The sequence below is a fragment of the Neofelis nebulosa genome, chromosome 10 (genome assembly GCF_028018385.1).
Source record: "Neofelis nebulosa isolate mNeoNeb1 chromosome 10, mNeoNeb1.pri, whole genome shotgun sequence".
Classification (NCBI taxonomy): domain Eukaryota; kingdom Metazoa; phylum Chordata; class Mammalia; order Carnivora; family Felidae; genus Neofelis; species Neofelis nebulosa.
In genome coordinates this window covers 89,490,353-89,505,183 of record NC_080791.1, presented here as the reverse complement: position 1 = coordinate 89,505,183, position 14,831 = coordinate 89,490,353, and the positions used below count along the sequence as shown (strand labels likewise).

Genomic DNA, 14,831 nt, shown 5'->3' with positions numbered 1-14,831 from the left:
GAATTTTTTTTAATTTTTATATTACAAGGTATAATTTTCATTCCTTCATGCACAAAAAGTCCATTTCTTTAACAGGACACACTGAGATGGCTTTTTCCCTGCATTTAACCCCGCAGAAGCCCTCCAGGCTCTCTTTAATGAAGCACTGCCTTAGGGGATGTTGAATCCCCTAATAAAGTGTTGTAAAAGGGATCCCCATCAGCTCATACTCCCTCCATAGGGTAATATTTTCTCTGTGCTAACAGAACATTACAACTGCTAGAATAATGTTATTCTTCTTACTTCAAGAGTCAACTATCCCTTTATGAAAATTTATATGAATAGGGGCGCCTGGGTGGCGCAGTCGGTTAAGCGTCCGACTTCAGCCAGGTCACGATCTCACGGTCCATGAGTTCGAGCCCCGAGCCCGAACTGGGCTGAGCCATCTGCCCAGAGCCTGGAGCCTGTTTCCAATTCTGTGTCTCCCTCTCTCTCTGTCCCTCCCCCGTTCATGCTCTGTCTCTCTCTGTCCCAAAAAATAAAATAAACGTTGGAAAAAAAAAAAAAAAATTTATATGAACCAAAGCAATCATATCTGCCACGAATCACTGAATTTTGCAAAAGCAGTACTCAATTGGTAACACAACAGAAGAGTTTCCCTAGATCTCATAAATTCAGGTCTCTGCCCAAATGTCATATGCCCACAGATGCCTTCCATGACTACCTCATCAAAATATAACCCTCTGCTGCCATGCCACTCACTCTTTGACTACTATGACTTGACAAAGATTTCATACTACATACTACCATCCAAAATTACCTCTCTTTCTCCCCAGCTAGAGAGTAAAGTCCATGAAAGCTGGGGCCCTGTCAGTCCTCTTCACTGCAGAACTCCAAGACTTATTACAGGGTCAGAAATTACATTTTGGAGGACAGACATGATCATATAGGGAATCCCAGAACTACAGGCCTCTCACAAACTTTTCACAGAACGAACCACTGGGGTGGAACTGGTAGGAAGCCATTCTCTTTACCTTAATCTTAGTTTGTCTTATTCTAAACAAATAAATAAGACACTGAACCACTACACAGCTAATGCTTCATGGTTTTATTAGAAGTTAGCCCAAGGGTGCCTGGGTGGCTCAGTCGGTTAAGCATCCGACTTCAGCTCAGGTCATAATCTCGTGATTTGTGAGTTCAAGCCCCACGACAGGCTTTGTGCTGACGGCTCAGAGCCTGGAGCCTGCTTCAGATTCTGTCTCCCTCTCTCTTCCCCCCCCCCCCCACCCCGCTCGTGTGCATGCACTCTCTCTCTTTCTTTCTCAAAAATAAACATCAAGAGGCGCCTGGGTGGCTCAGTCAGTTAAGCATCTGGCTTCAGCCCAGGTCATGACCTCAGGGTTTGTGAGTTCAAGCCCTGCATCAGGCTCTGTGCTAACAGCTCGGAGCCTGAAGCCTGCTTCAGATTCTGTGTCTCCTCCTCTCTCTCTGTCCCTCCCATGCTCATGCTCTGTCTCTCAATAATAAATAAACATAGGTATAAATAAATAAATAAAATATTAAAAATTAAAAAAAAAGATATCCCAAATCTTTCAGAGAATTAAAAATAATATAAACAGGTCCATTTCAGCAGACCTTCAAGCTTCTGCCTCCCCACCAGAGCTGCTTCTTATTAGCTGACTGAAGAGCCGGAGTCATGGACCATTATAGGATGTAGCAGTGACCTACCTCCAACTCCAGGCCTTCCAGAGCCACAGCTGTTCTGAGCATATGCGTATATCCTTCTAACCTTCCACTACTAGTGCCCCTTCACCAGCTCTTCTCTGCAGTTGTTCCCAATGTCACTTAACCCAACATTCTTCTCCCCAAATACCCATCTTAAAGACACACTCGAGGGCAGAGGGTGTGGCTTCAAATCATTTGATCTATCCATAATAAAGCCATGTTAAGAATTCTACAGATGCTCATAAGCACTTGCTGAACTCTGCACCACTTGTCTCAGCCATTTTATAACTTACCTTTTCCTCAGTGATCCTCGAGTGAGCTAGACATGTACTGTTCAAGTCACAGGACATAACCCATTAATGTGCAATACAATCAACTTAGCGGGAGAATCCAGACCTTTTTTGAACAGAACAAAAACAGAAAACATCGTATCTGGTAAGCCATACATGTTCCATTTGAGTTAGTTAAAGGAGTGTGTATGTGCGTGTGTCTAAGCAAGGTTACAGTATAAAGCACACTTCCCCTACTGTAAGTTGTGTTCAATTTTTTAAACTACTGGTCTAGAATTCTGAGTATATCTAATTGCACTTCTTTGTTTAACAAAAATGATTCATTAACGCAGCTATGAATGCAAATCCCCTTGACAATATAAGAATTTTCATGTGACTAAATCCATAAGCCAGATCGAGTTCCTTTGTCAGACCCAATGACCCATTTTCAGGGCCAGAAATTATGGTAAGAAAAACCTGCGTATCTGGACGAGAGGTTATGACCCAGATGAGAGATCATAATTTGGGCTGTGTAACTATATTTCTATGATAAAGCTGGAACACATGTTCAATTCAAATTTGGACCCACAAAATTCTTTGAAGACAGAATCCTCTGGATCCAAATGGAAATAAATACAGCATAGGAGAAAAGGCAAGACTTTAAAAATCACTTCAGGGACTAGGTGTTAATCTTGTCCCTTCAAAGTGTTCACTTTAGGGGCGCCTGGGTGGCGCAGTCGGTTAAGCGTCCGACTTCAGCCAGGTCACGATCTCGCGGTCCGTGAGTTCGAGCCCCGCGTCAGGCTCTGGGCTGATGGCTCGGAGCCTGGAGCCTGTTTCCGACTCTGTGTCTCCCTCTCTCTCTGCCCCTCCCCCGTTCATGCTCTGTCTCTCTCTCTGTCCCAAAAATAAATAAAAAACGTTGAAAAAAAAAAAATTAAAAAAAAAAAACAAAACAAAGTGTTCACTTTAGTTCTTTTGGCCTAGCCTTCCAATAACCTCTCCTCAGTCCCCTCTTGCTTGACAACCGCCTTGGTTCTCTGTCTATTCTTAAGTTTGCTTTCCTCTAAGTGTCAGCAACCCTTGGCAACAATTTGGCCTTTTACCACCAACACCAGACACTCACAGCCTGGCTAGGCATGAAGCTACCAAAACATATATTATACAAACTCCTCTCAACTCAGAACGTGTATTTCACTACATTCCTTATATTAATAATAAAAATAGCAGCTAACATTTGCTGAGAACTTACAATGTGTTAAGCATTGTTAAAGTGTCTTATCACAAGCTAAACCATTTTATTCACATCAAAATCATTTTATTTTTAAAAATGTTTTAATGTTTATTTATTTCTGAGAGAGAGACAGAGTGTAAGCGGGGGAGGGGCAAAGAGAGAGGGAGACACAGAATCCCAAGCAGGCTCCGGGCTCTGAGCTGTCAGCACACGGGGCTCGAGCTCACAGACTGCAAATCATGATGTGAGCTGAAGTCAGACACTTAACCGACTGAGCCATCCAGGTGCCCCCAAATCCTATTTTACTTTATTTCATAACGTTATACCCATTTTAGAGATACAGAAGTGTAGCCAAACAGCTTGCCCAATGTCAAAAAGCAAGCAGCAAAGCTAATTTCTGTCCCTCTCTAATCCTGCACTGTTTTATATTTTTCTTTACAACACTTATTACATGTATATTTGCTTATCTGTTTTTCTCTATTTTCTTAGCTGCAACAGATATAGGGGCTTTTTCCACTGCTCACTGCTATATCCCCAATACTTAGAAAGCACCTGTCCTTGGCCTATACTCCATAAATACTCGCTGAATGAATGAATGCAGTGGAACATGGATCCTGTTCTCTCACCATCATCATGCAGTGCTACTTTTATAATATTTTTTTAATGTTTATTTTTGACAGAGGGAGATGAAGAGAGAGAGAGAGAGAGAGAGAGACAGAGCATGAGTGGGGGAGGGGCAGAAAGCGAGGGAGACACAGAATTTCAAGCAGGCTCCAGGCTCCTAGCTGTCTGCACAGAGCCCGACACGGGGCTCAAACTCACGGACCGTGAGATCATGACCTGAGCCAAAGTCAGACGCTCAACCGGCTGAGCCACCCAGGCGCCCCATGCTGTGCTACTTAAAAAAAAAAAAAGTTTTTTTTAATCTTTATTCTTGAGAGAGAGAGAGAGAGAGAGAGAGAGAGAGAGAGAGTGGGGGAGGGGCAGAGACAGAGGGAAACATAGAATCCAAAACAGGCTCCAGGCTCTGAGCTGTCAGCACAAAGCCCGATGTGGGGCTGGAACTCAGGAACTGAGAGATCATGACCTGAGCCGAAGTTGGTCGGTCACTTAACCAACTGAGCCACCCAGGTGCCCCCATGCTATGCTACTTTTAATATTCCAAGAGCCTTACTCTCTTCCAATAAGCAAATGTACGTTGGCCTCAAAACATCTGAAACCAGAGTGAACTGAAACTAAAGCTGTAACTAAACTCTGATCAAGCTCAAATATTTACTGGATCAAAATAATTAGCCCTTCATCCTAGCTGCCTAATAGAATAAATAGCATACACCCCTTCTGAGGGACAAAAAAGAAAATACTACTGTCCCCAGTTCTTTTAAACACAATATCTAGTATTAGATGAAAAATCATGAGACATGAGAAGAATTATGAAAATGTGACATAAAATCAGACCCCAAAAGATCTTTTACAAGATCTTTTAAAAATAAACAAATAAGCATTCTGGAGTTGAAAAATACATTATAAACTAAGAATTTAACAAATGGGGGCGCCTGGGTGGCTCAGTCGGTTAAACATCCAGCTTCAGCTCAGGTCGTGATCTCGTTGTTCGTGAGTTCAAGCCCTGCGTCGGGCTCTGTGCTGACAGCTCAGAGCCTGAAGCCTGCTTCGGATTCTGTGTCTCCCCCTTTCTCTCCCCCTCCCCTGCTCATGCTCTGTCTCTCTCTATCTCTCAAGAATAAATTTTAAAAATATTTTAAAAAAAGAATTTAACAAATGATATACAACGGAGTATATGTACCTGTAAATAAATAAACAGATTTATCTATTATTTCCCAGACATACTAAGTAAAAAAAGCAAAGCAAAAGAGATCATTTATATCCTCCAAAACCCAATTAATTCCAGTTTCACCATGTGAAAAACATCAAACAAATCCAAACTAAGAGACATTGCACAAAACACCGGACTAGCACTCCTCAAAACTATCAAGGTCATCAAAAGCAAAAAATGTAATGTGACCACAGGATCCTGGTACAAAAGTCATTAAAGGAAAAACTGGTGGAACTGTAATAATGTCCATAGTTTAGTTAGCAATACTCCAACGTTAACATAAGAAGAGTACAGGAAGGAGCTCTTGTTTTTTGTTTTATTTATTTTGAAAGACACAGAGACAGTGTGAGTGGGGGAGAGACAGACAGAGGGGGAAAAAGAGAATTCCAAGCAGGTTCTGTGCTGCCAGCACAGAGCCCGACCCAGGGCTTGAACCCATGAGATCATGACCTGAGCCAAATCCAGGAGTCCGATGCTTAACTGACTGAGCTACCCAGGTGTCCCTGGGAAGCAGCTCTTGATCTGAGCACATTCACTGATCCGAAATAAAATGGGTTGTACATTTGACTGGGGGTGCAAATTGAGGAGAAGGTAAGAGAAAGCAAAGTTGATGACATGCTCAGAGTGAGATTTTTTTTTATTTTTATTTTTTAAAGTAATCTCTATACCAACATAGGGCTCAAACTCATGACCTTGAGATTAAGAGTCAGATGCTCTACCAACTGAGCCAGCCAGGTTTCTCCCAGAGTGAGACATTTAAAAGAGACCCTATCCACATAGACCTGAGATGCTTTCACAACTGCCAAAGAGTAAAATCCTAGAGTAAAGACAAACTAAAGTAAACCTTTCACTATCTCACCCTCCAAAGGGGACTGTGGGAGTGTTGCCTTGGAGCTGAACGAAAGGGGGTGAGGAGCTGTGGGAATGGATGAAAGTAGAATCTTTAAGAAGTTGTAAACGTGGGCAGGTACCTCCTAAAAATTTGGTCCAGGAAATCTCAAGCAATTAATTTAGTTTAAGGGGGTTCTAAACAAATTGTACCCTCAGGCCTTTGCACAAGCAAATTCAAATCCTCTTTCGAAGAATATAGCTTAATGCCGAAGAATACAGCTTCGTGCCAAGGCTTGGGAAATCGCCACAAATAATTTTTCAAAGGCATTGAGAAGCTATGCAGGCATAACAAAGCACAAAAGGAAATAAACATGAAAAACACCATCAAAGTGTTCACATACTGGATCCACAAAGTCTTCACATACTAGAATAATCAAAAACAGATTATGACCAACATATTCACTGTTCTCAAAGGAATAAAGAGAATAGTTACAATATGAAGAAAGACAATAAGAGCATATGATTCACAAATTTATATTAATACATTTAAAAAGTGAGACAAAATGGACAAACTTATGGTAAAATGTAACTTTTCAAAACTGACCTGAGGAAAAACAGACAACTTGTACAGACCTATTATCATTAAAGAAATTGAATCCATAATCAAAAATACCATAGAAAGGGGGCATCTTGGGTGGCTCAGTTGGTTAGGTGTCTGACTTCAGCTCAGGTCATGATCTGACAGTTCATGGATTTGAGCCCTGTGTCAGGCTCTGTGCTGACAACTCATGAAGCCAACATAACTTTGATAGCAAAATCTCATAAGGACAGTACAAAAAAAAAAATTATAAGCTAATTTCTCCCATAAATATGTGAAAAAATCCAGATAAATTATTAATTAGCCAAATTTAAAAACATAAAGATATTTCATCATGACCAAGTTGTGTTTCTCCCACAAATGCAACGTTGCTTTAATTGTAAAATATAATAATAATGACATGAAGGGATGGAAATAAGACCATATATATGCACACCCCTGTGTTTTTGTGTACAAATACAAGAACATTTGAAAACTTAGCAAGAAACTAATAGAAGTGGTTACCAATAGTCATGGGGGGGGGGGCACCACGTGAAAGGTACAAGGGTGAACAAGAGACTTTTGAGACATGTGAACATATTACTTTTTTAAATTTAATTGAAAAAATCAATTCATATAATTCACCACATCAACATAGTAAAAAAGTAAAATCACATGAACATCCCAATAGATGCAAGAAAACCATTCAAAATTCAGTATCCATTCAATATTAAGAAAAATTTTTAAACTAGGATTAAAAAGAACTTTCTTGGGGCACATGGGTAGCTCAGTCGGTTGGGCGGCCGACTTCAGCTCAGGTCATGATCTCGCAGTCTGTGGGTTCGAGCCCCGCATCGGGCTCTCAGAGCCTGGAGCCTGCTTCCAATTCTGTGTCTCCCTCTCACTCTGCCCCTCCCCTGCTTGTTCTCTGTCTCTTTCTCAAATAATAAACATTAAAAAAAAAAAGGAAAATTTCTTAATCTGATGAAATATATCTGTGATATATATAATATATAAATATATTACCACACTTATTTGTGAAATGTTGTAAATTATTCATCAATTAGAACAAGACCACAATACCCACTATTACTTACATTCAACATTATATTGGAAGTTCTATCTGAAGCAATAGGCAAGAAAAAACACATATAAGGATTGGAAAGAAACAAAAAGTGTCTCTCTTTGCAAATAATAAGGTCATGTATGTAGAATAAATCTACACATTATTAGAATATTTAAGAGAATTTAGCAGACATTTTAACACAAAAATCAATACATAAAAGTTAATCATACTCCTATATACAATTAGAAAACAAGTTTTGGGGGCACCTCAGTTGGTTAAGCATCCAAATTCGGCTCAGGTCAGGATCTCACAGTTTGTGAGTTCCAGCCCCGTGTAGGGCTCTGCGCTGACAGCTCGGGAGCCTAGAGCCTGCTTTGTTCTATGTGTGCGTGCGTGTGTGTGTCTGCCCCTCCTCCTCTCATGCTCTGTCTCTCTCTCTCAGAAGTAAATAAACATTTTTAAAAATGTAATTTTTTTACAATACTATAAAGTTTTAAGTGTCCAGGAATAAATTTCACAACGAGGTACAAGATCTTTCAGAAAAAAAAAAAAACTATAAAACTTTATCATGAAGCAATTTAGACCGAAACAAACATACCAGAAGACTTTATCTTGTAATGATGTTAATTCTTCATATATTGCTTTATACACTAAATGCAATACAAAAAATGTCCTGCAGGCTACAGTTTGATTCTAAGAAATATAAAAGGCCAAGACTGGCTGAGATACCCATCTAGAAGAACCAAGTGGAAGTACTTGCTCTACCAGATATTAAGTCTTGTTACAAAGCTATGATAACTAAGGAAACATGTTTTTCACACAGGGATACACTAACAGATCAATGGTACAGAATAGAAGACCCAAGAAACACATTCACACACATATAGGCAGGTAGTATAGCAAATCCGTGTAGAAAAGGCAGACTTTTCAATAAATGTTGCTAGAGCAATTGGCTACCTGTATAGGGAAAAAATGAAATAGAGTCCTTACTTCCACCACACAGAAATCAATACTAAGTGAAATAAAACACAAAAGCACTAACAATAAAAGCAATTATTGATAAATTCTACATTAAAATGAATTTCTACCCAAGACATAATTTAAAAAACAGAGAAGATATTTGCAACCCATATACACAACAAAGAAGTCAAAGAAATATATGAATACGCCTATAAGTTAATGAGAAAAAGACAACCTAATAGAAATATAAACAAAAAAACTGAAAGGGTATTTCACCAAAGGAGAAATACAAAAGATACACAAAGTCCTCAGTAACTAGAGGAATACAAATTTATTTTTTTTATTTTATTTTTTTTAATGTTTATTTATTTTTGAGACAGAGAGAGACAGAGCATGAGCAGGGAAGGGGCAGAGGGAGAGGGAGACACAGAATGTGAAGCAGGCTCCAGGCTCTGAGCTGTCAGCACAGAGCCCGATGCGGGGCTCGAACTCACGAACTGTGAGATCATGACCTGAGCCGAAGTCGGATGCTTAACCGACTGAGCCACCCAGGCGCCCCGAGGAATACAAATTTAAACCACAAGAAGATACTATCACATATCCACAAAATTGACAAAAATTTTAAATTCTATAATAGTAAGTCCTAAAGATACAGAACAACAGGAATTTTCACATACCTTTCCTGGCAATGTAAATTGGTACAACCACTTTAGAAAATAATTGGCAACATCTGGTATTATTTAAGATATGCACAGTCTGTGACCGGACAATCTAACTCCTAGGTTTATATTCCATTTAAGTATATGCAGATATGCACCAGAAGACTTGAACAAGAATGTCCATACCAACATTGTTTACGATAGGCAGAAACTCCAGAATTTCTAAGTCAAATTTCCATCACTGACAGAACAGGTAACTTGTGGCACAGCCATAAAATGGAATTCTACACAACAATGGAAACGAACAAACCACAGCCACCCACGGGACAAATCTCAGAAACACAATGTTGAAAAAATGAAGCATAACTCAAAAGAATGCACAATAACGATATGATATCAATTGTGTCAAGTTCAAGTAAGTTTAAGAATGTGTGGACAGATGGATGGATGGATGGATGGATGGATGGATGCATGGATAGATAAGCAAGGAAATACCACCTCAGAAGTTGGATAATGGTTACTGGGAATGGGAACTGGTTATAATTGGAAAGGACACTGGGCTTCAATATTGCTACTAATATTCTATGTCTTAATCTGGATAGAGGTCACATCAGAATTTGCTCCATAATGACTTGTTAGACTGTGCACGTTTTCACACACTGCATATTTTACAATAAAAAAGGGAAAATCTCAATAAAAGAGATACTCATTAACCAAGTATTTGTTATTCCATTGCCTGCAATTGCAAGGTTGCCTAAGGAAACCAGTCATCATAATATGACAACATTCACTAATAACTTGATCATTCGGTTTCCTCCCTACTTAACTCCAGCGATTTCTCTCACTGGCTGTAAATAACCACAATATAAATAAAAGGCAAATCACTTGTAAATCCATTCGCCCAGCAAATATTGATTAATGTCTACTACTTTCCAAACACATCCAGGGGACTAGCAAGGTCCAAAATAGAAGGTCCTGCCCTCCCATCAAGACGGAGCACACAGGGACTCCCACTTGCATTCCAAGTTTGCCTCCAACCTCTCATCTTCCTTTCCAAATAAGTATCACACATGAAGAACCTAAAAGAAACTCAGGGTGTGTATGACCTTAATAGGATAGCACCATCTCCGACGGTCTCCTCACTACAGAGGAACTACCTGGACTCATCTGGCCAAACCACAGTTTCCCGTGTTTTCAAGCAGGCAAAGAGACTGCCTTACCAAGTCAAGGCACTATGCTCAACAGGGTGATGTTGTGGGAACTGGCTTACACGGAGTCAAAACTCCCAAGGAATGCTTCACCTGGGATCCAGGGACCAGTGGCTTGCAATTTTCCAGAGAAAAGTGTACACTAAGCTTTGTGTGTACATATATTTCCCTTGGGTCAGAGTCCAGAACTTTCATCTGATTCTCAAAGGAGTTCAACCAAAAAGGGGGAATAAGCACTGCTCCCAACAACTTACATAGACTGGCTTTTTAGGGTAACGGTGAAAGCGAACGTTGACACCCAGGTGTCCTGACCTCTAGACCTATGCTCTCAACTCCCAATACTTACTCTTAGTTCCTCGAAGGCTTCATCTAGGGTGGAGAGCTGGTGGCCCTGGTGAGTCCCAATGACCGGACACAGGACACAGATAAGCTGCTTATCTTCCTGGCAATAGGTGCTCAAATCGAGCCCATGGTCCGGACACTTCCTCTTGGCCACTCTCTCCGCTTCCATTTCTATTTCTGGGTCAAATTCGCTTTCTGCCTCCGTTTCTCCCTCGGCCTCAGATTCTCCTTCTTGGTTGTCTTCCTCTGCTTCGCTCTCTTGCTCATCCTCCATCTCTTCCTCACTGTCGTCTTCACTGTCTTCATCGCTCTCATCCTCACTCTCTTCCTCCGTCTCGCTCTCTTCTTCGGATTCACTGTCTTCCTCGGACTCGCTCTCCTCCCCCACCTCGCTCTCTACATCCCTCTCATTCTCCACCTTGGCCTGGGCATCTTCCTTCGCGTCGCCCTGCGCGGGGGCGTCCGCGGTCCAGGCCGGGGCGGCGCCGTGGACGTACTGGGCCAGGTGGTGGCTGGGGAACTTCTGCCTGTGCGCCTCGGCGTGGCGGTGGCAGTAGCAGAAGGCGCACTCTCGGCACACTTCCTCGGCCCCGGGGGCCTCGTCTGGCTCGCACTCGTCACACGTGCCGTCGTGCGGCAGCTCCTCGAAGGCCGCGCCCACTCCGGAGGCCATGTGGCTGCGGTGACGCGGCCCAGGCCGCTGGGCCTCCGAGCTCGCCGCGGGGCCTCCTCCCGTCCTCCTCCCCGCAGGGGTCCCGTCCCAGGAACTGGCCGCGCCGGGTCTCGGGACAGGCCTGGGGCCGCGGCGCCGCCGCCGCCCGCTCGCGCCAGGCGTAGGGGCGAGGGGCCTTCCCGCCGGCTCCGCCGCTCGGCGCCCGCTGCGCTTCCTCCCGCGGCGCGGGTACTTCCGGCGCGGCGGCCCCGCGCCCCCGTCGGCCCCCGCGCCGCGCGCCTTCCTGCCTCGCGCAGCCCGGGGCGAGATCGCCGCGCCGCCAGCCCCGCCGCCCCGGTTCTGCTTTCCCTTTCCCTGTCAGCGGTCTCTTTTCACTTCCTGAGTCATTTAAAGTGGCAAGGGCCCTTTTCCGCGTTCTATGGGGGGGAGCTCGGCAGCCCCGGATGGAGGGGGAGGATGGAGGAGGTCTCCCGCTCACTCCCGAGGCGGGAATCGGGCCCCGCCTCCCAGGGTCCCTCCCTGTAGGTGTCAACCTGACTTTTCAAGGCCGCTAGGCAGGTGTAAGTGGGTATTGACTGCGGTCTCTGTCCTTAAAGTTGGTCGCCGCCCGTCCCAGTCCCCACCGCCCCGTGTTCCGCCAGGTGCTAGGACTGAGTGTTGTTTACCGGACGAACCTGACCGGTTGGGATTTTATGAGGGCCCCCGGAAGGGTTGTGTTTGTTCTTTTAGGCTCAGGGAATTTCAGAGTCAGGCTGGGCAAACAGACACTTTCGATCCACGGCAATACTATACTTTGTCTATTTGCAAAGTCTATTTGCATTCCTGCTTCTCTGGGGCTCAGAATCTCTAGGGTGGCAACCTGAATGCCTTTTTTTTTTTTTTTTTTTTTTTTTTTTCTGAGAGCTTGCTTGCCTTGGGTTTGGCTGAGATGTCAGGTGAAGCAAGTGAGGAGAGAGGATTTGTCCAGTGAGAGTTCCAACGTGCAGTCATTTTGCTTTATGTTAGGAGACCGCCCAGATCCAGATTGGGATTCAAGAGAAATGAAAGGGACTGTTATTTATTAACCGGTTCTGAAGTGCCAAGAATTGGACCAGATCTTTTTGTGTCATTTTAAAAGCTAGTTTTGGAAGATCCACTGCCGGGGGGCTCCCAATTCTCAGTACTACAACTTATTGGCTTTGTGATCATGAAGAAGTTAATTGATCATTCTGTGTTTCGCTTTTTAAAAACATACATAAAGTGGAAATAATGGTAATCTCTACCTGCTGGGGCTCCTTTGTGGATGAAATGTAAAGGTGCCTGCCTTGTAGAAGTATTCACTACATTTTAACTATTATTATTGGCTCAAATTCTATTTAGTTGCCCATATTTGAAGGAAGTTTTAACCATATTTTTAATGCACTAGTCATTATTGGCTAGATGCTGGTAGTATAAGCACCCCCCCCCCTTAAACCTCTACCCCATATCTAAGTCTCTCCAAGACTAAGAGCTTTTGTTTTGTATGTAGGAGAGGAAAGGGACATTTTGATCTAATCCAGGGAGAGGCTGAGGTATGGTTGAACAGAATGGAGGGGAATGGAATGGTGTTTGTTTTCCGTTGATTCACTTCTATAATTTTGAGCTGGGATTTCCATTTGAGTTTCACAAAATGCCAGGGCATGGGGTGAGGTAAAAATCATTTAAAATCATTTTTAATGTCTTCACATATGTAATGTATGCTTCATTTGTGTGCAGCTTTTGTCCAAGACTTACGTTTTTGAAATCTTTTTTTTTTTTTTAACCTCAGAGTAATTGTATAGAATTTTGGTGGGGGTAGGGGGGGATCAGAAGGAAGGTTTGTTTTATTCCAATTCCATATGCATTTCTACTTTCTCCAGTTCATTTCTTTGGAAATCATTTCTGTGCCTGCATTTGAAACAGGGATTGATGCATCATTCTGAAAAAAAAAAAAAGTCAACAAATGTCAACTCAAATATCATCAATAGTATACCTAGTGAATAGTGTTTCCTGCTTGCTAATTTCCACCACCCCAGGCTTAAAAGAAACAGCAGCCTATACAAACATAATGTTATCGCAGCTAGAAAATATTTTTTTCAGTGAAAACAATTTTTTAATGTCTTAAGAGAACATTTCTGTGTCCAGGGTCTTTGGTGGAGAGGGACGTGTGTCTTTTGTTGTCATTATTATTGTTGTTGTTTGTTCTTAACTTTATCTGAGGGAAAGTTAAAAGATCATACTGTGCAGTTCAGTATCTAACATTTCACAATCTTTCTTTGAACTCTCTGCGATAAGAGGATCTTAGAGGCAGAAGTTGATGGAATTGTTAAAAAGGGACTTCATAAAGTTCTGGTAATGGGGTGTGGTTGACTCCATGAGATGGACCTTCTGTCCCCCTCAGCACAGAAATCAGAATGGTCTGATTCCCCAGGAATCTTTGGGAGCATCCAGAGATAGAAACTTTGTTATATTAATGTTTTTGCTTAGAAAATTACATCAAAAAGTAGCAGCTTAAAACAGTAAGCATTTATGATTTCCTACTTTCTGTGAGCCAGGAATATGGCAGTCACTTAGCTAGGTGGTCTAACTCACAATCTTTTAAGAGATTTCAGTGAAGATGTTGCCTGGGGCTGTAGTCACTTAAAGGCTTGACTAGAAATGTTAAGATTTGCTTCGAAGACAGCTCACTTATTCGGCTGTTGGCAGGAAGCCTTACCACTTTCAGTTGGGCTGCTTGAGTGTCCTCATGACATGGCAGTTGAATTCTCCCAAAGCAAGTGATCCGAGAGAGGGCAAGGTAGAAGATGGAATGTCTTTTATGGCTCTAAGCTCAGAAGTCACACATCATCATTTCTGACATAGCCTGTTAGTTACAGAGATCAGCCCTATTCATTGTGGGAAGATACTACACAAGGGCATAAATATCAAGAAGTGAGGATCTTTGGGTCATTTTTGATGCTGGCTACCATGTGCTACCGTCGGACCCCTAATGATTCACATCTCTCTCAAATGCAATTCACATTCACTTCCTCCCAAGGTGCCCAAAAGTCTCGACCCATTACATCATCAGCTCAAAGTCCAGAATTTTATCATTTAAATCAGGTGCAGCTATGGAGGAAGCTTCTAGTGTCTTAAATGCAGCCCTCAAGTGTAGTTCCCCTTCATCTGAATAATTATGTTTCTGCACACTGCCAATTTAACGATGGTGGGACAGGCTTAGGATAACTGGTACAGACACTCCAGTTCAAAAAGGAGAAAAGACAGGAGACACAAAGGAGTCACTGGTCCACAGCAATCCTATAATCCAGTTGGACACGTGTTAGAAATTCTTTGATTAGAGCTCAGTCCTACTTATGCCAGGGAATGGCTCTCTATGGCTTTTGACTTTACCCTGTGGGCTCTTCATTCCACTTTCTGAGTCATCTTAACTTTTCTGTGAAAAGTAGCCCATATGTGCAGCTAAGTAATTTATCAGTCTGC

General features: G+C 42.4%; 1 protein-coding gene across 4 annotated transcripts in view; it reads right to left on the bottom strand.

The window, feature by feature from the left end:
- Positions 1-11,720, bottom strand: part of TRIM44 (tripartite motif containing 44) — a 109,390-nt gene extending 97,670 nt beyond the window's left edge. The window contains exon 1 of one of the 4 annotated variants that reach the window (XR_009249904.1): positions 10,686-11,717. Coding sequence is in view for 2 of the 4 variants with exons in the window: in XM_058688641.1 (XP_058544624.1) it covers positions 10,686-11,354 (669 nt within the window). In the remaining 2 variants the exon portion in view is untranslated. Of the gene's footprint in view, positions 1-10,685 lie in introns of all 4 variants that reach the window. The other 3 variants (XR_009249905.1, XM_058688641.1, XM_058688640.1) reach the window with 3 other exon arrangements.
- Positions 11,721-14,831: the final 3,111 nt, after the last annotated feature.